Source organism: Octopus sinensis, linkage group LG14, assembly GCF_006345805.1.
Source record: "Octopus sinensis linkage group LG14, ASM634580v1, whole genome shotgun sequence".
In the NCBI taxonomy this organism is placed as follows: Eukaryota; Metazoa; Mollusca; class Cephalopoda; order Octopoda; family Octopodidae; genus Octopus; species Octopus sinensis.
In genome coordinates this window covers 47,060,929-47,087,585 of record NC_043010.1, presented here as the reverse complement: position 1 = coordinate 47,087,585, position 26,657 = coordinate 47,060,929, and the positions used below count along the sequence as shown (strand labels likewise).

The 26,657-nt window shown below is 34.7% G+C and overlaps 1 protein-coding gene across 3 annotated transcripts in view; it reads left to right on the top strand.

Moving 5' to 3' along the window:
- Positions 1 to 26,427, top strand: part of LOC115219137 (charged multivesicular body protein 7) — a 49,033-nt gene extending 22,606 nt beyond the window's left edge. For 2 of the 3 annotated variants that reach the window (XM_029789230.2, XM_029789229.2), the window contains exons 5-10: positions 3,151 to 3,213; positions 5,008 to 5,056; positions 9,001 to 9,120; positions 10,154 to 10,252; positions 10,534 to 10,708; positions 11,649 to 13,181. In XM_029789230.2, coding sequence (XP_029645090.1) covers positions 3,151 to 3,213; positions 5,008 to 5,056; positions 9,001 to 9,120; positions 10,154 to 10,252; positions 10,534 to 10,708; positions 11,649 to 11,794 — 652 coding nt within the window. In that variant the 3' untranslated portion in view covers positions 11,795 to 13,181. Of the gene's footprint in view, positions 1 to 3,150; positions 3,214 to 5,007; positions 5,057 to 9,000; positions 9,121 to 10,153; positions 10,253 to 10,533; positions 10,709 to 11,648; positions 13,182 to 26,396 lie in introns of those variants that run through there. The other variant, XR_005001902.1, reaches the window with a different exon arrangement.
- The last annotated feature ends 230 nt before the right edge of the window (positions 26,428 to 26,657 follow it).

Here is a 26,657-nt window from a genome sequence, read left to right as displayed (position 1 = left end):
AAATCAAAATAGATGAACATCAATGGAATTTGTATCTTTGTGGTACCAGTGCCAGTGGCACACAAGAAAACCATCCGAACGTGGCCGTAGCCAGTACCGCACCGACTGGCCTCCATGCTGTGGGCACGTAACAATCACCATCCAATCGTGGCCGATCGCCAGCCTAATCTGGCTCCTGTGTTGGTGGCACAAAAAAAAAACACCATCCGAGCGTGGTCGTCTGCTAGCCTTGTCTGGCACCTGTGTCGGTGGCACATAAAAACACCATCCGAGCGTGGCCGTTCGCCAGCCTCGTCTGGCACCTGTGTCGGTGGCACATAAAAACACCATCCGAGCGTGGTCGTCTGCTAGCCTTGTCTGGGACCTGTGTCGGTGGCACATAAAAACACCATCCGAGCGTGGCCGTTCGCCAGCTTCGTCTGGCACCTGTGTCGGTGGCACATAAAAACACCATCCGAGTGTGGCCGTTCGGCAGCCTCATCTGGCACCTGTGTCGGTGGCACATAAAATCACCCACTACACTCTCGGAATGGTTGGCATTAGGAAGGGCATCCAGCTGTAGAAACACTGCCAGATCTGACTGGCCTGGTGCAGCCTTCGGGCTCCCCAGACCCCAGTTGAACCGTCCAACCCATGCTAGCATGGAAAGCGGACGTTAAATGATGATGATGATGATGATGATGATGATTGTATACTGTAAAACATGGAATGAAGTGGTGAGGACTGATCTTAGTATGTTTGGTGATATGAGGTTCTAGAGAAGACCCATCCATGAAATAGTGCTAGAAGAGTTGTGTTCCACCCACATGTGACAGCACACTTTTCACCCACTCTACCCTAAGAAATCGAACTACAACTCCTCTTCCTTACATTTCCTCTTCATAAATTGTGATTGTTTTCCAATCCCCTTTCTTGCCCTCACTTGCTCCCCACACCCTATTTTTCTAACCAGGTTCAACACTTGTATTCTTGTTACTTATGAGTATACCCTAGCACTACACCATCCCTCTTCTACTCTCTCTTAAACTTTTGCTGTTTCTTACTCTCTCTCTCTCTCACACCATGTATGTCTTCTATAGCAAGACACCTATTTCTCTATTACACTCTAACCTTTCATCATTTGATACTGGATGATTCCTCTTTTGTGGCAAGATGCCCTCTAATGCCTCTAATGCCTCTGTTGTGGAAAGACATCTGCTTCTGTCTCTCTGTCCCTTTGTCACACTCTAACCTTTCATCCTCTGACACAAGTTCCCCTCCTTAAATGTCCTACCCATCTCATAATTCCTTGTCTTGTGAGTTACTAGGTTACCCTGCCAGCACTGGTGCCACATTAAAAGCATCCAGTCCACATTGTAACATGGTTGGTGTTTGGAAGGGCATCCAGCTGTAAAAATCATGCCAAAACTAACTTCACCTGTGTTAGTGCCACGTAAAATCACTGAGTCCACTCCGTGGAGTGGTTGGTGTTAGGAAGGGCATCCAGGTGTAAAATCCCTGCCAAAACAGACTCAGTAGCCTAGGGTAGTTTTGCTACCTGGTTGGCTCCTGTCATCCATCCTATCCATGCATGCATGGAAGATGGACGTTAAACAGTGATGATGATGACGACGACAACCAGGTGTACTTCAAATGCTCAGGTGCACTTCAATAATCATCATCATTATCATAATCAGTTTTTATTTTCACTTTTTCCATCTGGGACATAAACATCAATGTGAATACGCATGTATACATGTGCATGCATGTACACACACACACACACACACACACACACACACACACACACACATCATAATCCATCCATATATACATACAAATGGTGATTGCCTTATCTCGTCAAATGGTAAGCCTCTCACATTCAGTCTGATTGCTCTGATTTACTTTCATTCCTGCATATGATGTATGTGGATATGACCTTTCATGCCACACATCCATTGTTGTAGAACTTTATAAAATACAAAATGGATCAAGAAATGAAATGATAGTGAGACATCCGTATGTCATTGGATTTAAGTGAGTAAAGTTTGTACAACATGGAGAGACAGATGGACATGTGTGTGTGTGCATATGTGAATGATTGTGCTTCATCTTGACATTACATGATTGTTGTAAATGATTTCTACAAAGACATGTCTGGCCATGGGGAAATATTACCTTGCTTGAAAAGAGATAAGGGTTGGCAACAGGAAGGACATCTGACCATAAAAAATCTGCCATAATAAACTGTCCTATCCATGCAAGCATGGAAAAGTGGACATTAAAACAATGATGATATGCAACCTGGGTTAAAGTCCTTCAGTTTCATACACTTTATATGAAAGTAAATTAATCAAGAATAAATATTTTTGAATCACTATTCATGTGATGTTTCTATTTTCTTCTCACCTTGTCTTCAATCATTTCACGCTTCATTATGTTACTATCTTTGTAACAATTATACTTTTTTTATGACACAACCTCCAACTTTCTAACCCCTGTATAACTACAATAATTTCACATCTATCTGCAATACTTAGCTATCTTACAATAGCTGGAGCTGGCATCCTTCCTACTCTCAGGTATAAGAACAGAAAGAAAATATCACCCTCAAAGGACAAATGGATTAAATCTTTATGATTTATGAGTTGTGGATTATAATAGTTAATATTGTGGTTATGTGCAATATTTTTCACAGGAGCTGAACAGCTCCTTTCTTAGCACTGGTACTAAAGAAAAGATGACCCAGTAGAAGAAATAAGAAACAAGAAACTAATTTGGGATTTACAGTCTGAAGATCAAATCCATTCAAGTGAGGGAAGATTGGTTGAAGCCTTCATATTACTGAAGATTTTTCACTATTTTACTGCTATCTACTATTCTTTTACTCTTTTACGTGTTTCAGTCATTTGACTATGGCCATGCTGGAGCACCACCTTTAGTCGAGCAAATTGACCCCAGGACTTATTCTTTGTAAGCCTAGTACTTATTCTATCGGTTTTTTTTGCCGAACAGCTAAGTTACGGGGACGTAAACATACCAGCATCGGTTGTCAAGCGATGTTGGGAGGACAAACACAAATACACATACACATACATACACATATATATACATATAGACTTCTGTGCCTAATTCACTATTTGATATCTTTTTTTTTTTCTTTTTCCACAGGATACAGTGTGTTGAGATTCGATTGGGAAAACAAGTGAACACTTTGACTGAAGATATTAAACGGTTAGTCTGGCATTACAATTATAATCTGCAGAAAATACTCCAAAGATATTTCTACATGAATATTTGTGCATATATACATGTGCATGCACACATACACACACACACACACACAAGCAGCAGTATACAAACAATGATAGCTTTTGTAGAGTATAGCAGTGAAAATATATTGCACCCATCAAGAAGACAGAGTGCTCACTAAGAAATAATTCCACAATATAGTTTAATCAAACATCTAACTGATTTCTCACCACCCTACATCTCTGTTAGTATATTCTGTCTTGAGGATATGATTTTACATTTTAGACATGAAGAAGAGGTTTTTTTAGCAGCCATTTGATTACTACTTTGAGTAGGTTGAGTAACTACAGAGATAAGGGCATAGAAATTTTCTTGTTAATTCTTATTATGGTTACAGCTTTCACTATAGTTGCAGTGTATTCTAACCTATCAGCTGCTGCAAATATTTGTGTATAACTCTTTAGAAACGCTACAAAATGATACTATAATATCATTTTTATGAATATTTTCTCTCTTACAATTGCAAAACACTAATACACACAGTAAGTCATATTCACAGTAAGAAACACTTTTGTATTAGGTCAACAACATATCCGATGAATCACTAAGTCTTAAAATTACCAGGCATCTACCACATGTACAGTGACTATCTTCAATGTAAACATTTTTGCATTTAGTACAGCTTTCAAATGTATATTTTTTATCTTTTACTGGTTTCAGTCGTTAGACTACGTCCATGCTGGGGCACTGGCTTGAAGAATTTTTAGTTGAATGAATCAACGCCAGTATTTTTTTCTTTCAAGTTTGGTACTTACTCTGTCAGTCTCTTTTACTGAACTGCTAAGTTACAGGGATTAACACCCCAGCACTTGTTGTCAAATGACATGGGAGACAAGCGCAGGCACAAAGACACACACACATACGCATATTTACTACGGCTTCTTTCAGTTTCCATCTACCAAATCCACTCATAAAGCTTTAGTCGACTTAAGGCTATAGTGGAAGGCAGTTGCCAGACTTCTTTCAGTTTCCATCGACCAAATCCACTCATAAAGCTTTGGTCGACTTAAGGCTATAGTGGAAGGCAGTTGCCAGACTTCTTTCAGTTTCCATCTACCAAATCCACTCATAAAGCTTTGGTCGACCCAAGGCTATAGTAGAAGGCAGTTGCCCAAGGTGCTACACAGTAGGACTGAACCTGAAATCATGTGGTTGGGAAACAAGCCTAGACATATGTCTTGAGTGCTATTCTGTATCTTCAGACAAACAAACACTGCATGAACTCAAACTAAATTAAAAGTCAACATATATGCAGGTGTAAGACCTACGAACGTCTGTTAATCACTGGATTGACTACCTCTATGCCATTAGTCAGTTCAAGCTAGCCTGTCAAGATTTTTGCATCCACATCAACAACGTCTTTGCCCATAAATAATAACACCAGCACTTATAACAGAGAGGATTATTTTGTTGATAAAAGAGAGAAATCCCAGTTGTAAGTATACTGTTGTATTGTCTCAGAATTGTTTGCCGTATTTTTCAGCATGCAAGTTGATGTGTTATATAGTACAAACATGTCTCTATCTTTCCAAATCCTGCTATATTTTATATGGAAATTTAGGTCTGCCAAAGCCATCTTGGTCTATAAGTTGATCTAACTTTTTTAACTGTAAATTTCAGGAAGAAAAATTTGACTTGTATACTGGCAAATACAGCATTTGTTGCATTGAATTTAATATGAAATAAGATAATCTTTTATTTTACTTATCTTTTCAGACTTTCTAAAGAAGCTCGAGAACATGTGAAAAGCAAATCACGCCAACTGGTGAGATAATGATTATTATTATTATATTATTATTTCAGTTTTTATATGAGTTTTTCACTGCAACATCTGTGTGTATGAACACTAAGTGTTATAGTATATCTGGGAGTGAGGCATGAATTGTTTATATTTAATGTGTTGTGTTGTTGGTTTTGTTTGTTGTTCCTTGTTCTGTTGTTTTTAGTGTTTTTGATGCATTGCTGTAGTCAAGAAGACCTGCCCACCAACAGCAGAATTGATACATTGCTGATGCCACATAAAAAGCACTCATCCTGGGGCCACATTAAAAGCACCCAGTACACTCTGTAGTGTGACTGGTGTTAGGAAGGGCATCCAGCTGTAGAAACCATGCCAGAACAGACATTGGAGCCTGATGCAGCCCTTGGCCTCAACAGCTCTGGTCAAACTGCCCAACCCATACCAGCATGGAAAACAGACATTAAATGATGGTGATGATGATGATGGACAATCTTTTATAGTATTGTGAGAAATTTGTGTTCCTGAACTGAAAGTGGTTCTACATAAAATAAGTGCTGTGTTTTATAATTATTTTGAGAATCATGTGTAAAGCTGTGAGCTCTACAAAGGTATTGGTTTTATTTTGTTTCGATTCCTTTTTATTGTGCCTACTACATCAATTGTTATTTTGTAGTAAAGCTGTAAAACCTATAGAAACTAGTTATTTTCTACATCAGCAAAAAGTAATGCAAATACTTCAAACAGTGGAATATTGTTTTATACTGTCCATCCCATGCCAGCATAGAAAAGTGGACGTTAGATGATGATGATGACAATACCAATGATGATAGTAATGAAGAAATCTAACTTTCAAATGTATGTCTTTCATTATAGAGAAGGGAGAAAACAGCAGTCTCCTTACTAGATTTACTAGAAATTACTGCATAATTAAAACATTCCACTGTCTGAACAAATTATTGTTAGTTTCACTTTCACTTTCATACTTCTACAGTGTGCTTACATCTGTTTCAATGTCCTTGTATTTATCTAGCTGATTTGTTGTGATAATGTTTTTGGTTTGCATTTTTCTTTTTGATTGTGGAATATCTTTCATCTTTTATCTTTTACTTATTTCAATCACTGGGCTGTGGCCCTGCTGGGGCACCTCTTTGAAGGGTTTTGTTAAACAGATCAACCCCAGTACTTGTTTTTGTTTTAAGTCTGTTACTTATTCTGTTAGTCACTTTTGCTGAACTGCTAAGTTACAGGGATGTTTTGAGGAAAACAATAAAAATCATCTTCAGTGCCAGGAGCTATTGATAAGGAAGCTATGGTGTCCTTTTACACTAGGACTACCCCATTGTCTTGTGAGTATGAAGAGATTAATGGAGACTAGATAAAAGTGACAAACTGTTGAGGACAACAGAGAAAGGGGGGGGAAAGAAAGGAAAAGAGAGTCCATGCTGAATACAAGCAAGATCTAAAAAGAGAAATTCACCTTTGACTCAACACCTCTCCTGAAATTGCTGGCCTTGTGCCAAAATTTGAAACCATTACTATTATTGTTAAGGTGGCAAGCTGGCAGGATCGTTAGCATTTCATCCATCTTTACATTGTGAGTTCAAATTCCACCAAGATCAACTTTGCTCTCATCCTTTTGGTGTCGATAAAATAAGTACCAGTCAATGTAATTGGTTAGCTTCTTCCTCCAAAATTTCAGACCTTGTGCCTATAGTAGGAAGGACAATAATAATTTACTTCACTTTTGTATCTGGTTTGCAAGATTCTTTATATGAATTTGTGTGCTGAAACAAATTTTGTTGTGTCTAGAGAGAGTCATTATGCCAGTATATTAACTCACACACACTGGTTCAGTTTGACTCAGTTATTATTAGTCAGTTGGTATAATGACTCTGCCTAGACACAACAAAAGATAATAAAGATAATTATTATTATTGTTTTTATTATTATGACAATTAATGTAGCGAGTTGATAGAATCGTTAGTGAGTCAAACAAAATGTTTAGCATTTCTTCTGGGTCTATATGTTGTGTGTTGAGTTCAAATTCTGCTTAAGTCAACTTCGCCTTGTATCCTTTCTGGGTTGATGGAAAAGTAAGTACCAAATGAACACTGGGGTTGATTAATCGACTTACTCTTCTCTTAAAGCTGCTGGCCTTGTGCCGAAATTTGGAACCATTATTATCATTATTATTATTATTATTATGACTTTGGTGTGGTTCTGAATTCAAATCCCATTGAGGTCAATTCTGTTCATTTTTTCACAGTTGATAAAATCAAGTACTAGATAAGTACTGAGGTCAATTTAATCAATTGACCTCATGCTCCCACACCACCATTAATTTGAGGCCTTGTACCTATATTAGAAATATTTATCATTCTGTTGGCTATTTATAGGTGCAGATGTGGTTGTGTGATAAGAAGCTTGCTTCCCAACCATGTGGTTACAGGTTCAGTCCTATTGTGTGGCATATTCTACTATAGCCTCAGGCCAATTCAAGCCTTGTGAGTGGAATCGGTAGATAGAAACTGAAAGAAGCCTCTGTGTGTCTTTGTACTTGTGTTTGTCCCCCACCACTTCTTGACAACCAATACTAGTGTATTTATATCCCCATAACATAGCAGTTTGGCAAAAGAGACCAATAGAATAAGTACCAAGCTTGAAAAAATAAGTCCTGGGGTTGGTTCATTTGACTAAAAAGTTCTCCAAGTCAGTGCCCCAGCATGGCCACAATCTAATGGCTGAAACAAATAAAAGATAAAAGATATTATTTGTAATTTTGTTTTTTGCTTTTTTTTAACTGGTGAGCTAGTAAAGTACCATTGAAGATTTTGATTTTATGAGAGGTTGTTGGGGTTTAAAGTAGAATTCACTGGAGTGACTTCCCTTCCTGCAGGTATCCACGTGATTTTAAACTTGGTACCTTAAGCTAATAAAACATTTGTACCACTTGTTGCGTTACTTCTCTTAGTACAGTAAATACCTCACTTTACAAGAACCCACTTTACAAGACCCCAGGTTTACAAGTTTTATTTTTCTAGCACAGGATCAAAATTTGGAACGGAGCGCAAAAGTTTCTACTACCATAACAAATGCATGTTACTGAGAAATTTATGGAGAGTGGAAAAAAGCATGTTCTAAGCAAACAACTCCTGACTTATTTAAAAAAAGAAAAATACAAGTCCATCTATGAGTGTTTGTGAATTGGCAATCACATCTACAAATGATGGTGTGCATCAAAGTCAAAGTAATTCAGAAAACTATTGTAGTATTTTTTATTATAAATAATCTTGACATTCTTTTTACTTTACATAAAATATTCTCTGCACTCTACTGTTATTTTATTACCATTTATTTATGAGTACTATAAATTTTATGGGAATGAATTACAATTTATAATATTGTGCTATGGGAAATTATCACTCTGCTTTATGAGTTTTTGCTTTACATGTAGTCTCTGGGAACAAATTAACTCCTATATCAAGGCATTACTGTATTTATTTATAATCAGGTGATTTAGAACATTACCTTTGTCCTTATGCAAGCACAACACTGGTGTCAAAATACTTTAACACTTTTGCTGGAGAAAACAATTTTATGTACCAATTTGTCTTTTGTTGAAGTATGTCATGTTTGAAACTATTTTCTGTTGAGATTGAAAGCACATAGCTCAGTGGTTAGAACATAGGGCTCACAATCATGAATGTAAGCTTGATTCTCAGACTGGGCTCTGTGTTGTGTTCTTGAGCAAGACACTTTATTTCATGTTGCTCCAGCTCACTCAGCTGTTGAAATGAGTTGTGACATCTCTGGTGCCAAGCTGTAGCTGCCTTTGTGAGTGAATTTGGTAGATGGAAACTGAAAGAAACCTATTGTATATGTTTATATCAGTAAGTTAAAAAAATAAAAATCAATGTTTGTTTTAAGCATTTCTGCAACATTTCAGTATTATTTATTTCTTAATTCAGGCTCTTTACACACTGAAGAGAAAAAAGAACTGTGAAATGATCCTGGAAAAGAAATTAGCTACTTTGGATATTCTTCATAGTTTGATTGACAAAATTAAAACTGTCACCACTGACCAACAGGTAAGTTGCTCTTTGGGGTCTTTGTTTCTTATAATTAACCCTTTTGATACCAACCCAGCTGAAACCGCCTCTGGCTCTGTAGTACAAATGTTTTGTTTTCAAAAGTTCTGAATTAAAATCTTCCACTAAACCTTAGTCACAATTTATGTTCCTAACACCAGCTTAATGATAACTAAGTTGTTTTACTAAATTCTACGTTATATTAAAAATTAATTGAAAGAAACACAGAGCATCTCAACAGAAATATGGTAATAAAAGGGTTAAATTAAAATGGTCATCTATACATCATGCCCAATGTATGTATGTGCATATATATATATATATATATATTGCCAGATAAGACTGGAGCCTGGTGCAGCCTTCTGGCTTCCCAGATCCCCGGTCGAACCGTCCAACCCATGCTAGCATGGAGAACGGACGTTAAACGATGATGATGATGATGATATCACATACATACATTGACAGGCAAGTTACTGCAATATTCATCCGAGGTAAAATACATTATGGACATACAATGTTTAAAAACACAATATATATATTGGAGGAAGACAAAAAACATCATCCCAGCTATCATGGATGTGTACTCACAGACAGCCAAAACTATACAGTATTTACAATCGTATTTTGATGGAAATGGCTTCCATCTTACATTATCTCGAAATTATAAGATTTTGACTATTTTTAGAAACATATTATAGGGTAGGTGTAAGAAGCTGGATCTGGCCAGTTTGAATCTAAACAGGTAGAATATTTACGCCAGATACAGCCAGTTTAAATGTTAAAGGGTTTAAAGAGCCCAATCTGATGCAAGCATTCTTTCTGATCAAGTCTCTGATCTGAATAGAACTTCCTCTAGTCTTATAGACACTCTCTTTGACTAAGACATTAAAAAAAACGATATTACGACCAACAGTACATTCTCTATGCTGTGTTCTGTACAGTGTAGTTGTAATAATAAAATTGCTTATTGTAATCTAGAAATTCTTTGTTAATCTTTTTGGTGAAATCTTCAACACTGTTTTCTATTAATTAGGTTCTCGAAGCTTATGCATGTGGTGTTTCTGCAATGAAGGTGCTAACCAAAGACATCAATCTTGAGAAGGCGGAAAATGTAATCGACCAGCTACATGATGTAAGTACACACATGCACGCGCACACACAGTGGCATTCTGTATAGGATGTTGTATTATATATTTGCTATCATGATTATTTGATGTATTTGCTGACAGGTGATATATATAGATATATATACACACACACACATACAATGGGGTGAAAAATTACTAGCTTTAAGGGTATTGTGAAAGGTCTGGTTGGAGGCCCAACCCCCAACCTTCCAAATTCTTTTACAGGGTTTAGAAAAACTGAATATATATATATATATATATTGATCAATGATTATTTGTCTTGCAGACTCTTGGAGAACAGGAAGAAGTTAGCCACTTGTTGGCCAATGCCTGGCCAGATTCCAATGAAGATTCTGAAGCATTAGAGGATGAGTTGCAGAAATTGATCAAAGAAGAGGAATGTGCTGCAGAAGATGAGGCTCTTGCCAAATCACTTTCCAATTTGAGGATTCAAGATAAATGTGAGTTTGTTATATATCTAAGAGGAAAGTTTGGTGTAAAACCTCATGCAGCTATAAGTTTTAACTTAGTTTATTTGAAGTAATGTATATCGCCACTTGAACATAGCTGCTCCATAGGAACCAACATTACTACCATTTTAACCCCAAGAGTATGCCTCCTCCAGCTGGTTATTTGGTGCAATCTGCACCTGATATATATTTTTCAATATATATCAGGTGCAGATTGCATTGAATAACCAGCTAGAGAAGGCATCCTCCTGGGGTTAAAATGGTAGTAATGTTGGTTCCTACATATTACTTCTCAGTATAGTTACTACTTTCATCTCTTATAGAGATTTTCTAACTTGTTAGTTTATTTGCTTTTTCATAATTTAGATACTCTCTAGAATTACATTACTTTGCATGGCGATATGCAGCACTCAAAAAAAACTCACCCATCATGACAAAACTGAGATTTTGAATGCATGATATGCGCACGCATAACTGAGCCCCTTGTCCAATTTCTTTCTCAAGCCTTTCCCCACTACCCATCATCTCTCTCTGTCTTTAATCTCATCCATTACCTACCAAACTGCAATATTCTGCTGCTGAAATTAAATGAGAACAGAACTGCATATTTAGTTTTCTTGTTTCCCTGATACCAGTTATCTTTCTCAGTATACCCAAAGCCATTTCACTTGTCATCCATCCCATCTTCTTTCTTGCTATTGTACCTCTCCTCTCACATTTTACATTGATCACTCTTCTGCACTACTAAATAATCTCTCCTTCTCCACCATCATACATCTCTCGCTCTCCTGACACTTTTGCGACACCCATTTATGCACATACATACACAATTTTAAAAGAGAAAAAAATTATATAAAAATAGAAAGATATTTCTTTGTTTAAGACTTCTTTTCTTTCACTGATTCTGATATCTGTTTTTTAATATTTTCAGCTTTCTCCAAAGTATCCACATCAGATCCTATCACAGAAGAAGCAGCTCCTTTGTTGGAGGAAGACGATGACGAAATACCAGTTTCTTCTACAAAATCAAAATCTAAATCTAAATCTAAATCTGCTGCAGCTCTCCCGGCCTTTTAAATATTATTATTATTGTTGTTATTATTATTATTGATGATGATGATGATGATGATGGTGTTTGTCCATTTTTTTTTTTTTGATGATCAATTGAGCATTTTTCTCACTTCCCTCCACCTTCATTCTCTATTACTTATAGCCTTTGAATCATTATGGACAGTTTTCAAACATGCTTGCATGTGCACCCACCCACTAACACACACACACACACACACACACACACACACATATTACCTGCATGAAGCCATGATATGGCATTTACACTTTAGACTTGACATACATGGATCTGTTGAACACTTTAATGTATTCCCACTCCCCCATGTCAAATTATGATCAAACAAGAAACGTGTGTGTATGTATTGATATATCCAAATATAAAACCAGTACAAATTTGCTTCAAGTGTACAGTTAATTACAGGTAATTGTTTATTTACAGTGATTTACTCACCCCACTCCCCTACCTCGATATACTGATATAAATAATAAATTCAACTTCTATTGTGACGAAAAAAAAAATTGGTGAATGATATTCCTTTTTAACATCTGATTATTTTAATGTAATATCTTATGAATTCCAATTCTCAATATTTTAAAATTTAACTGCTGAGAAAATTTTAACTACATAAAAATACTCTTAAAATTCTTGATCATTCTTGGTTATTAATGTATGTGTTAAAAAAAACACACATGTTCACACATTAAACACAAAATTATTTGTGTTCAGAAATTTTGTTTAAATTAATAACTGTTATTAAAAATTTCATATTTAATTAATGTTCTTTGGCTTTCTGATGATTCTTACAAAACATCAATCTCTGGTGTAAGAGGTACTCATTTATTTATTAATTACATGAATAATATTCGTATACTGATTCTATAAATCTTTTAAAGAAGACACATATCAAGCACCTGTTTTTTTTTTTATTATTAACTTTTAACAGAAGAGTGTGGGTCTGAGTGAGTACATATATAAATTAAAAAATGGCAGAATTCTACTTTAAGCACCCCATATAACCCCTCATAACTTTTTTATTTATTATTTTTCTTTTTGAATTTTCAGAAATATTTTGCAAATATTCTACTCACAGGAATTCATATGACTATGGAAAAAATATTTTGTTTCTTTAAATCAGTTTAAAATACAGACAGTTTGAATTTTTTGCTTAAATCCCACCAATACATCATTAAATGTGTTTATGAGGAGAAAGATTTTGAAATTCACCAATACGTTAAAGTGACAAACAAACAAGGAGAGTATCAGGTGATCATGAGATGTGCTAAAAATAACAGCTAAATAGCCCTTAAATAATAGGCATTTTCCCCCCATGATTGTATAAATCCCCATATGTAGATCACAAATTTGCAAAAATTTTCTGAAAATTCCAAAAAATAAAAAAGTTATGAGGGATTATATGGGGTGTTTGATGCAGAATTCCACTTCAAAAACATATACATATGTTTGAGATAAGAAATAGGTCAAAAAGTGTGCAATACACAGAATAGACATACACATACACACACATATTATGTACTGTTCCGTGATTGGTGGGATCAACAAAAGAGTACTCCATCCAGTGAGGGATAAATATCGTTTAATATACTCAGGATTTAAGGTGGTAAGTTGGCAAAAGCGTTAGCACACCAGGCAAAATGCTTAGTGGTATTTCAGCCCATTTTTATGTTCTGAGTTCAAATTCTGCCAAGGTTGACTTTACCTTTCATCCTTTTGGAGTCAATAATATAAGTACCAGTCAAACACTGGGGATGATGCAATCGACTTACCTCTGCTCTGAAATTGCTGGCTTTGTGCCAAAATTTGAACCAATATTAAATTTCTTGTAAGGCAGCAAGTTGGTAGAATCATTAGCACACCGGGCAAAATACTTAACGGTATTTCGTCCATCTTTACATTCTGAGTTCAAATTCTGCCAAGGTTGACTTTGTTTTTCATCCTTTTGGGGTTGATAAAATAAGTACCAGTTGAGCACTGGGATCAATATAACTGACTTACCCTCTGCTCTGAAATTGCTGGCCTTGTACCAAAATTTGAAACCAGTATCTTATAAGGTGGTGAGCTAGCAGAATTGTTAGCACACCAGGCAAAATTCTGCCAAGGTCAACTTTATCTTTCATCCTTTCAGGGTCAATGAAATAAGTACCAGTTAAACATTGGAGTTGATGTAATCAACTTACCGCCTGCTTCAAAGTTGCTGGCCTTGTGCTAAAATTTGAAACCAATCTGCAGAAGAATTAAAAGCAATCTGCTATTAGTTTCATGCGTCTAATGAAACTGATAGTAGCTCACATTTAGATCCTGGGTATATTAAATGATATACACTAGTTTACTCCATGTATTACATACTTTTTAGGTAAATACATATATATATTATAATATATGTATGTATTTTAAGTTGAGGTTTCTCTCTGTTGCTACTCTGAGTTTCTCACATCTATTATTTTTTTTTTCACAGCAAATCTGTGATAAATGGAAATGAGAAACCCACACTAGTGATGATGGGGAAGTGTCAGTATCGACTAGGTAAATATGTATGTTTGTGGTTAGGGCCAAATAATAAGATATATATTTCTGATGAGCTGAAGTTATAACCTGATTGTAACTGACTTCACGAAAACTTCCAGTGTTCTTGGGAAAATGCATGAACATCACAACATCTGTTTTTCCCTCTTGAAGTCAATACATCTGATGACCCATTGAAAGATTCTCTGATCACAAAGTCAAGTAATTGACTATTCACTGCACTGGTGCATGAGAACAATGTTTATTATATATAGTATATTATATATACTTATATGCACATACTGATATATACATATATTATATCGGTGTTTGTTATGAATATACATACACAAGCACACACACACATTCAGACATCACACATGCATACTGACTTTTTGAGTTAGTTACAATATTACTTGTTCTATAGCCATACCATTTTATATACATTTGACATAAATTGTGTTTATAACATTTTTTTTTCTTGTTTATTTTAAAATGAGAGAAGAAAAAAAAAACTCATTCATTCTATAAATATTTTGGATGAATGTTTTGACAAGAAAGGGTAAGCACAATATTTATCTTCATTTTGTTTTTCGGAAAAAAAAAGGAATAATTTTTTGTTTCCTTTTTTATAATGTTCCACTGTAAATGTGAGCCCATTTAATAAGTTTGGCTTTGTATGATCAAGTTTTGGATGAAGAGAAGAAAAAAAGAGAACGTGATACAGTGGCTTATTTAAACCAATTTTCAATAATTTACTAATGAGAATTCATTTTATTGTTGACATTTTAATTTTATTAAAATAAATTTTTCAAAGTTATTTCCACAATAGGAAAAAAAATTGCTTGTTATTTATATTTTATTTGTGTCTGAACAATTTGGAGAATGTTCAAAAAGCAAAATTTTAGTTCTGCATGTAGGTTTATAAATATATTTCATTTAGCCAAGACTCTCTGTCTTTTCATGCAGATGTGTGGCCACGTGGTTAGGGTACTGCACTCATGATTGCAAGATCTTAGTTTCAATTCCTGGAGCAGGTGGTGCATTTTGGTCTGAACAATGTGAAGACTGTTCAAAAAGCAAACTTTTAGTTCTGCATATAAGTTTATAAATGAATTTCATTTAACCAAGACTCTGTGTCTTCATGAAGGCACATGACCTCTTGGTTAGGGTGTTACACTCATGATCACAAGACCTTGATTTCAATTCCCAGACTGGACAATGCATTTTGTTCTTGAGCAAAACACTTCATTTCATATTGCTCCAGTCTACTCAGCTGTAAATGAGTAAGCCTGTAATCAAGTACAGTCAATTATAATGACTATAATCAATTATAATGGTGTTTCAAATTTTAGCACAAGGTCAACAGTTTCAGGGCCTGGGGGTGAGTCAATTCCATCAACCCCTGTACCAGTAAAATCAACCACAGCAATATTTGAATTCAGAACATAAAGAGCTGGAAGAGATGCCACTAATGATTCTTCCAGCTCACTGCCTTACATTCAACTATAATTGTGTATAGCCAATATAACCAGCTACAGTATTGAAAGCAGTGTTCCAGTATGGCCACAATCCAGTTACTAAAACCAGTAAGAGAATAATTTCATAAACTTTCCTAGTTTGTCTGGGTTTTTTGGTGGGGATTTTTGATGTCCAATTCTGGAGTTGGTTCTTATTGCTTTCCAAATATGCATGGCAATTTTCAGTATAAAAGAAAATTATAATTTGAATATTTATGACTTTCACAAAGTAATTAGCATTGAAAATGGATGCATGCGTAATTATGTAATTAAAAACTTGTTTCACCACCGCATATAGGGTGAAGTTACCTATTTTACTAAATCCCACCAAATTCTTGATTACTTTCAAAATTAATTGAAACAGATAGTTCATATCATTAGAAGTCATGAGCTCACAAGATTTTGCTTCTTGATTAGTCACTGAATTTTTTCTCCTTCACTCTGTTGAATCTTGATTTGTATGGCACAAGTCAGGCTTAAATCTAAGGTAGATTTTTTTGTATTTTTATTTTTTCCTATACTATTCTGCAATGAAACGTTGCTATTGTTATCTCAGCTTTTGATTAATGATGACAGAAGATGGTTGCTAAAAGATTGTGCAAGTCACCCTTTTATGGATGAAAAATTGAAGCAAAGTAATATAAGCTCAAGAAACATTACAACAATTTTATTAGCTCAGTTGTCATAAAGAATGTAAAATCTAAAATGTTTAGTTTAGGGTCTTGCACTTCATCAGAAAGTAAAAAAGGGAGTTCTGCTTACCAAAAGTGGTCCACTTGGCACCGTGTTGTTGCTAGAACTTTTGCCATTTTCTTGGCTTCAGCCCTCAGAATTGAAGTTGAAAGAGTGATGTGGGGAATCAGGAGGGATGGCAGTGAGAGAGAGAGAGATTTTGAGTACTAGCCAAGTGTTAGTGCATCTCTCTCTCTCTCTCTCTTTCTCACACACACACACCACACACACACACACACACAAACACATACTGGATGTTCTGCGGAAACAAAAGTGAAATAACCAAGAAGGTGCTTGTCTGCTCACTAATTGTTTTAGGGTAGCTAAAGCAATTAGCAAAAACATCACTCGGGGAAACAATTTTAGGGGAAATGCAGTGTGCTAAAGAATTTGCTAATGACAAAGACAATATTATTTTCAGATAGGTTCACAAAGCTTTTCAGGAGCCATCTCTTGATGCTATTGGAGAGCAAATCCCCAGTAAACCTGACCCCGCAAAACTATACTTATGGTTTCTGTGAAGAGAAAGAGATGCTAAATGAGATAAATAAGAGCAGTCTTAGAATACAGAAGTTTGCAGGTTCAAGATTGCTCTTCTTGTGAATAGGATGCAATATTTCATACTGCTGTAGATAGGAATAGAACCTATAGAGAAAGATTGAAAAGTTAGATGTGATTAGCAGGGAACACTTGGTCTACTATTTCAGTGTAATGGATAAGATCTTGAAGGGGCTTTAGTCAGTTATATCACCCCCACCTCCAATGCATATTTCAATCTCATATATATGTTATTGGTCAAGCGGTCAAGTTATCTTTTTGGTACAACACCTGTTGGTATCACTGTTTAACTCCAGGTCAACTCTTAATGAGCAGACATATGATCAAATGCATTTCTGTCAAGAACATTCAATCTTTATTTTTATTTTCTAACAGTGAAATATCCTAAGTGGCCTGTTTTTAAGATGGATTGAAGTGTTTTGAAGTAGATTCAATTGCTATTTGTAGCAAGGTCAACTGAACACAAGTTGTGTTAGAACATACACACACACGTATGTACATGTGTGTGTATACATGTTTATGTGTATGTATGTGTGAGTATATATGTGCATATATATATGTATGTATATATATAGTTGAAATTTATAGAAAAATAAAAGACGAAAACAGGTGTAGGAACAACAAGGAAGTGTATTAGTTTGATGCTTGGGAAAAATGGAAAAGTCTTATACGTGTCGAGCTTACACTCTTCGACAGAAAGGAATAAGAGGAAATAGAGAGTGAATGAAAAAAAAACATGTCAAGTTCAGAAATCCAACATGGTGATATATGTGTGTGTGTGTATATATATACATGTGTGTATGTATATGTGTATATATATATATGCACACTAAATATATGTACCTTGCATCCGCTAATTTTTTTGGATACCTGCATAATCACAAGCAGACATAGACACTAAGAGAGAGAGAGAATGTGTGTGTGTGTATGCAAATGCTTCCTAAAACCTGTAACAGTTTTTTAAGGGTCAATGCTGAATTCCACTTCCGTACTATGAAACAGATGAGAATTAAATTCTCCCCAAGATAGAAAACCAAATTATTTCAGGTAACATCCTTAGTAATCTGTTACTTAATCCACTTGACAAGCTGACTGGTCTAATAATAGAAGCAAGGAAATTCCTACAGCTAATTTTCACTCCTGACCTATATTTAGTTTTACCTCTATGATATTGTATATTGTGTGTGTTAAGAAATTTGTTTCCCAACAAGAATTTTTTGGATCCAGTCCCACTGCATAGCACCTTGATCAAATGTCTTCAAATATAACCCTGGGCTGACCAAAACCTTTTGAGTGGATTTAGTACATGGAAACTGAAAGAAGTTCATCATAAGTATTACTATCTTGTTTTATTTTCAGCTACTTCCACTCACCCTTACATGATGTGAAGTAGCCTTGTATCTCCACTATAGCAATATACATTGTGCAGCCATTCAAGAATTTGGACCTGGAGATCTCCATTTCCAGTGACTTTGAGGGCCACCTCCCAGTGGTGTCGGGCGTCAACAAAGAGCCTTCGACTACAAGACGACTTAAGTTTTTTTTTTTTCCAAGGTCTGGGGTCTCCTGCCCCTAAGCCCTAGACCATCACCTAATCACCCTTACCCGTCTTGTTGCTTAACAACAACAACAATACATTGTGCATGTCCTATTATTATTATCCCAACCTACACCTAGTATTAAACCAGCTACCCCACCACTCAGATTCTACCCTCACTTAACCAAGGGGGATTTTTCCTTTTCTTGTTCTTCTCTTGTCTTGCAAGATACATGGCAACTTCACTAGTGCCTATGGCACAAAAAGAGAACACAGTACACACTATAAAGTAGCTGTATTAGGAAAAGCATCCAGCTGTAGAAACCATGCTATAGCTGACATTGAAGCTCAACACAACCCTGTGGCTTACTGGATCCTGTCAAACCATCCAACCATCCAACCAATGCCAGCATGGAAAACACACGTTGTTGTTGTTGTTGGTGGTGATGATGATGATGAGGAGGAGGAGGAGTCTGTGTTTGCTTGTCTTGACATTGTGTGATAGTTGTAAATGAGTGTCATTGTCATACAAGCACTGTTGGTAATTTCCAGTATTCTATGGAAACATTTCTGACCATGGGGGAGAAATATTATCTTGCTTGGAAACAGATGAGGGATAGTGACAAGAAGGACATCTGGTCATAGAAAATCAGCCTCAATAAACTCTGTCCAACCTATGCAAGCATGGAAAAGTTGATATTAAAATGATGATGATGATGATACACGCACACACATACACACATAGAGGGGACAAACAGATTAAGTCGATTATATCGACTTCAGTGCGTAACTGGTACTTATTTAATCGACCCTGAAAGGATGAAAGGCAAAGTCAACCTTGGTGGAATTTGAACTCAAAACATAGCGGCAGACGAAATACTGCTAAGCATTTCGCCCGGCATGCTAACATTTCTGCCAGCTCGCTGCCTTCCACTCAGTTTCTGTCTACCAAATTCACCCTCAAGACTTTGGTTGATCCACGGCTATAGTAGAAGTGCTGCACAGTGGGACTGAACCTGAAACCATATGATTGCAAAGTGATCTAATCACACACTTTGGCACCTGCTTGTGAGTGAATTTGATAGATAAAAACTGAAAAAAAGCCTGTCATATATGTGTGTGTTTGTCCCCCACTACTACTTGACAACTGATGTCAGCTTATTTATGTCCCCATAACTTAGTGGTTTGGCAAAAAGCTACCAACAGAATAAGTACCAAGCTTAAAAAAGAAAAATAAGTACTGGGGGTCAATTCATTTGGCTAAAAAGTTCTTCAAAGTGAGTGCCCCAGCATGGTCACAGTATAATGACTGAAACAGATAAAAGACATATGTATATATATATATATATATATATATATACACTAGCAGTATAACCCGGCCTTGCCCAGGATTAAGTTACAATTATTAAGCTAATCAAGTTCTTTATTTCAAACCAAACTAAGTAATATCAACGTCAAATTTGGGCATTGTAATTGGTTATATTATATATATATATCTTATATATATAGTATAATATAATATAAATATATATGGGCAACAGACATGAACACACATGTACGTACACCTATTGCATGTTTTGTGCATGCATACATGTTCATAAACAGAAATGAATGGAAAAATGTTGTTAAATTTGTAGATTAACATTCGCACGATTTTCACTAAGAAAAATAATCGTTTTTTTTTTTTGCGTGGAATCAACTACTCTGGCCTCCTAATATGCTACAAAACCCTTTTTGTGGTCCGTGAAATGGAGTGGAAATTGTACCCATTTATATTGTGCAATTCACTGACAAATTGCTACTCACCTTTTTGTTGTTAAATAAATGGATTGTTAACAAAACACTTTTTTACTCGGCGTAAAATAAAAACAAAACTCTTTCGCACCCAAAGTAATGTGTGTGAGAGAGAGAGGGGAGAGAGAAAGATGAACGATTTAAAATAAATAAATTTAGACAAACAATATAAGTTGATGTCAATAAGGAAAAACAACGAGGAAAGATATTCTCTTACTCACACAGGATGTTTAATGATCTTAAAATTTCGGAAAAGATGTCTCTTTCCAAATAGAAGAAAGAAAATAATCAAAGGATCTGGATAATTATGTTGTTATTGGCAAGAAATAATGCATTTCTGTTGTATGTATGTATATATGCATGCATGTATGTATGCATGTATTATGTATGTATGTATCGATGCTTGAAATTGTAGGCTACAGTTTTAGACCTTTGTACATCAAATATGCGTAAGGACAAATCACTTTAAGGATATGGCCTCAGGTTTTGTAACTGTTTCTGATCCTTTTTTATAATATAAACCCCAGCGATACTAGGTGTTACTGCTACGAGTGTCTTTGTGTGTGTGTGTGTGTGTAATATACATACATGCATACAAAGAAAGAAACAGTCATCAGGAATGTACATATGTACATACTTGATGACTGCAACTTAATTTTGATCAATGCCATTGTTTAAGCATAAACAGAATGGTTATAGCTTTCCATTACCGCTCGAGATCATTTTATGCATAGATGTGGCAATGATGGATGCCTCTTGAAGCAGCTGTTCAGAGAACATATCACCCATTGACGCATGCTTTCATTCCATCATGGAATTTTTCGTTGAGTATTTTTTTCTTTTTCGGTTATAGCCAGTCATATGATGCAACTCATAACGGAGACGTTAATAGAGATATTAAATAATCAAATGATTCGTGTACCTGAAACATTTTGTAATAAGGAAAGGCCTCGTACAAGGTCGATCTAGTTCTCTAAATAATGTATGCAATTACCTAAAACTAAAGAGTTGTCTAAATCATTGGATGCAAACAAAATTGCACATGTTACATCGGAGTTTTCTTTCTGGAGAGACTGACTAAATGATCTGGATGAAGAACTTTCGTCATTTTCCTTCTACTAACAAAGGCTCTCAGCACAGTTCTATGGATGATGTCCCTGAGAGAGTCCCATCTCTGCTGAACATTGTCCCCCTGATGGGTCTGCAAAGAGGGCATCTCCCAGTGTCTTGAAGAATACATCTGGCTTAGTTGGTTGTTGATTTGAGGTAGCACTGACGCGCTGCTATATAAATACATACATACATATATATATAGTTGAAATTAACAGAAAAGCAAAAGACGAAGACAGGTGTATAAACAACAAGCAGGTGTATTAGTTTAACGCTCCAGAAGGTGAGAAAGTCTTTTACGTTTTGAGCCTATGCTCTTCAACAGAAAGGAACATGAGGACATAAACAGAGAAAATAAAAAACTTGTGGATTTAGCGGTCAAACAAAATTTTGGGGGAAAATTTTCAAATAATTTTTCAAAACTTGGGGAAAATTTTCAAAAACTTTTATCAAAAATTTTCGAAAAATTTTTCAAAAAATTTTTTAAAACTTTTTGAAAAATTTTTGAAAAGTTATTATAAAATTTTGGTGAAAATTTTCAAAAAATTTTTCAAAAATTTTTGAGGGAAATATTCAAAAACTTTTTTTTAACTTTTCGAAAAATTTTTGAAAAGTTTTTATAAAATTTTGGTGAAAATTTTCAAAAAATTTTTCGAAAAGTTTTGGGGAGAATTTTCAAAAAATTTTTCAGAAATTTTTGGAGTAAATTTTCAAAAAATTTGCGAAAACTTTTTGGGAAAATTTTAAAATAATTTTTCAAAAATTTTTGAAATAAATTCTCAAAAAATTATTCAAAATTTTTAAAGATTTTTAGGGAAAATTTTCAAAAGATTTTTGGAGAAAGTTTTTCAAAAATATTGGTGAAAATTTTGGGGGAATATTTTCAAAAATTTTTGGGGAAAATTTTCGAAAAGTTTTGGTGAAAATTTTCAAAAAATTTTTCAAAATTTTTGGGGAAAATTTTCAAAAAGTTTTTAAATATTGGTGAAAATTAAACACTTTTTCAAAAATTTTTGGGGAAAATTTTCAAAAAATTTTTCAAAAATTATTTGGAAAAATTATCAAAAAATTTATCAAAAATTTCTGGAGAAAATTTTCGAAAACTTTTCAAAAAATTTGTCAAAAATTTTGGGGAAAATTTTCGAAAAAGTTTTCCAAAAATTTTTCAGAAAAGTTTTCAAAAAATTTTTCAAAATTTCTGAAAGATTTCTGGGGAAAATTTTCAAAAAGTTTTTCAAATATTTGGTGAAAATTTCCAAAAAATTTTTCAAAACCATTTGGGGAAAATTTTCAAAAACTTTTCAAAAAATTTGTCAAATATTTTGGGGAAAATTTTCGAAAAAGTTTTTCAAAAATTTTTCAAAATTTCTGGGGAAAATTTTCAAAAAGTTTTTCAAATATTTGGTGAAAATTTTCAAAAATTTTTGAGGAAAATTTTCAAAAATTTTTCAAAAAGTTTTTCGGGAAAATTTTCGGAATATTTTCAAAAAATTTTTCAAAAATTTTCGAGAAATTTGTAGGGAAATCTCCGGTACTTCCTGGAATTTTTAGGTATTTCCCTCAATCTTCGGGAATCTCAGGCCATTTCCGGTAATACCCGGCAACCTTAGGCAATTTCCGACAATATCCGGTAATTCCCGGCAATCTCCGGTAGTCTCCGCTAATTTCCGGCAATTTCAGGCACTTCCACAAATTTTGGAGGAAAATTTTCAAAAGTTTAACGAACAATTTTCAGAAATTTTGGGGAAAATTTGGGGGAAATTTTAAAAAAATTTTGGGGGAGAATTTTCAAAAAGTTTTTCCAAAGTTTTGGGGAAAATTTTCAGAAATTTCCGGTAATTTCCGGCAATTTCCGGCAAACCCCGGTAATTACCGGCAATCTCCGGTACTCTCATTTTCACAAATTTTTGGGGAAAATTTTCAAAAGTTTTTAGGAACAATTTTCAGAAATTTCTGGGATAAATTTTGAAAAGTTTGGGGGATAATTTTCAAACAACTTTTCAAAAATTTTTGGGGAAAAGGTTTGAAAAATTTTGGGGAAAATTTTCAAAATCTTTTTCAAAAATATTTGGGGAAAATTTTCAAAAGATTTTTCATAAGTATTGGGGGAAAATTTTCAAAAGATTTTTCTAATTTTGGGGAAAATTTTCAAAAAATTTTTCTGAAATTTTGCGGGAAAATTTTCAAAATATTTTTGAAAATTTTTGTAGAATATTTTCAGAAAATTTTTCAAATATTTTGCGGAAAATTTTCGAAAAATTTTTCAAAATTTTATCTCCGGTAATTTGCAGCAAACACCGGAGATCTCAGGCAATTTCCGGCAATCTCTAGTAATTTCCGTAAATATCCGGTAATTCCCGGCAATCTCCGGTAATTTCCGGCAATTCCTGGCATTTTCACAAATTTTTGGGTAATATTTTAAAAAGTTTTTAGGAACAATTTTCAGAAATTTTTGGGAAAATTTTCAAAACATTGTTTCAAAAATTTTGAAAAAATTTTCAAAAAGTTTTTCAAAAATTTTGGGGGAAAATTTTCTAAAACCTTTTCTAAAATTTTCAAAAAATTTTTCAAAAATTTTTGGAGAAAATTTTTAATAAATTTTGGGGAAAATTTTCGAAAAATTTGTAGGGAAATCTCCGGTAATTTCCGGCAATCTCCGGTAATTTCTGGCAATATCAGGCCATTTCCGGCAATTCCCGGCATTTTCACAAATTTTTGGGTAATATTTTCAGAAATTTTGAAAAAGTTTCAAAAAATTTTCCAAAAACTTTTGGGGAAAAGTTTTTTCAAAAATTTCGGGGGAAAATTTTCAAAAAATTTTTATAATTTTGGGGAAAATTTTCAAAAAATTTTTCTAAAACTTTTCGCGAAAATTTTCAAAAATTTTTGGGGAACATTTTCAGAAAATTTTCAAAAAATTTTTCAAAATTTTGGGGAAAATTTTTCAAAAATTTTTCAAAAATTTGTAGGGAAGTCTCCGGTAATTTCCGTCAATTTCCGTCAATCTTCCGCAATTTCCGTCAAACTCCGGAGATCTCAGGCAATTTCCGGCAATCTATAGTAACTTCCGGTAATTCCCGGCAATCTATAGTAATTTCCGGTAATTCCCGGCAATCTCAGGCAATTTCTCTCAATCTCTCGTAATTTCCGGGAATATCAGGAAATTTCCGGCAATCTCTGGTAATTTCCGGCAATTCCCGGCATTTTCACAAATTTTGGGGGAAAATTTTCAAAAGTTTTTAGGAACAATTTTCAGAAATTTTTGGGAAAACTTTTGGGGAAAATTTTCCAAAAATTTTTTTTTTAATTTTGGGGAAAATTTTTAAAAAAATTTTTCAAACATTCTTCAGAAAAATTTTCAAAAATTTTTGAGGAAAATTTTCAAAAGACTTTTGAATCGCTGTTGTTTTCCATAATTAGACAATACCCCCCCCCCCTTTTGACACAATTCAATGATGTAAGCGATCTCTGACTCGATGTGATGTTTTGACCATATTGTGTGTGTCCTTCTAATTAATTTTTTTTTAACTAAACACTTTCAAACTTCCGTTACTGGTAGAATGTGTCACATAGAACAGGGTTTACTCTTAACGTTTTGGATAAAATTTTGTACTTTAGAAGTTATTTCATCTGAAGTTACAGAGTGACAATGGACAAAGTCGTGTTTGATAAGTGCCAATACACGAAACTCTCAGTTTTTGACTTACTCTCAGACTTGTAAGTGTGTATAGTGCCAGGAAGAGAATGCATTAGCTGTTAATTAATTTGGTTAACAGCGACGTTTTTTGGAGCTAATATTGCTCTTTCACACAGCCAATTGTGATTTTGGTAGTTTTGTGTGAAGTTGGGAAATACTTTGTTTTTGAGGTCATCTACAGAATTGACAACAGAGGAAAATGACCACACTTCCATTTGTCCTGCAGCATCGAGAGGCATCGCCTTCACCAAGTGTCAAAATGTCCTGTGCAAACTTTGTGGACATTTTGTCGCTGTGTAGCTGAGCTCTCATATTAGTGGTGAGACTGAGAAAAGCAAGCAAAAAGCAATTCTGCTTCACACCATGCAACAGAGCTTGTAAAAAATTTTCCTTATGCTTTAAAATCTTCCATCATGTCAAATTGCTGCCATAATTTATTTCTGTGAAATTTATTGAACTTTCAAATTTCTATTATGTATTTTTGCTATGAAATTTATCACACATTTGAACTTTCAACATCTAATATTGCTGCGAAACTTATTTAACACTTGAATTTTCATCCTTCAATGTAATTTTTCAATGAAGCCTATTGAACATTTGATTTTTAAGCATGGAATATTGAGAGAGAAGTTGGACATAAAAGGAATTATATGTAGCGTGGAAGAGAAGAGACTGCACTGATTTGGTCATGTAATGTGGAGAGATGAGGACAGTTGTATAAAGAAGTGATGATCACTTAAAGTGGAGGGAAGTTGTCAAAGAGGGAGATCCAGGAAGATATGGGACAAAGTATTGAAGGCTGATCGCAAAACACTGATCCTCACAAAGGAGATGACAGATAACTGAGATATGTGGCACATTGCTGTACTCAAGAACTACCCTCCACAACAGAATTGAGATCCTAAAGCCAAGGTTTCCGTGTAAAAAGCATTAGTGTGGGTGATGGTGCCACGTAAAAAGCATTGGTGCTGATGCCATATAAAAAGCACCCAGTACTCTCTGTGGAGTGGTTGGTGTTAGGAAGGGCATCTAGCCATAGAAACCAAGCCAAAACAGACAATGGAACCTGGTGCAGCTCCTGGTCTTACCAGTTCTTGTCAAGTTATCCAACCCATGCCAGCATGGAAAATGGATGTTAGATGATGATGATGATGATTTTATCACTATGAAATATTTTCTTGTGCATTTTCTTCGTTCAAAATTTTCGTTTTACTTTCTATTTTTTTTATTTACCACTGAAACAAAAGACTGATGAAGCTGGTATGGTTTTTTTAATAAATTCAAACAATTTTAAAAAGGTAAAATTTGTTTCAAAACCTCCAAGTGCATTTTCAACCCCAAACAAATGTTCTTATATTCCTACTTGTGTGGAAATATGCCTCTCTTTTCCTATATACATA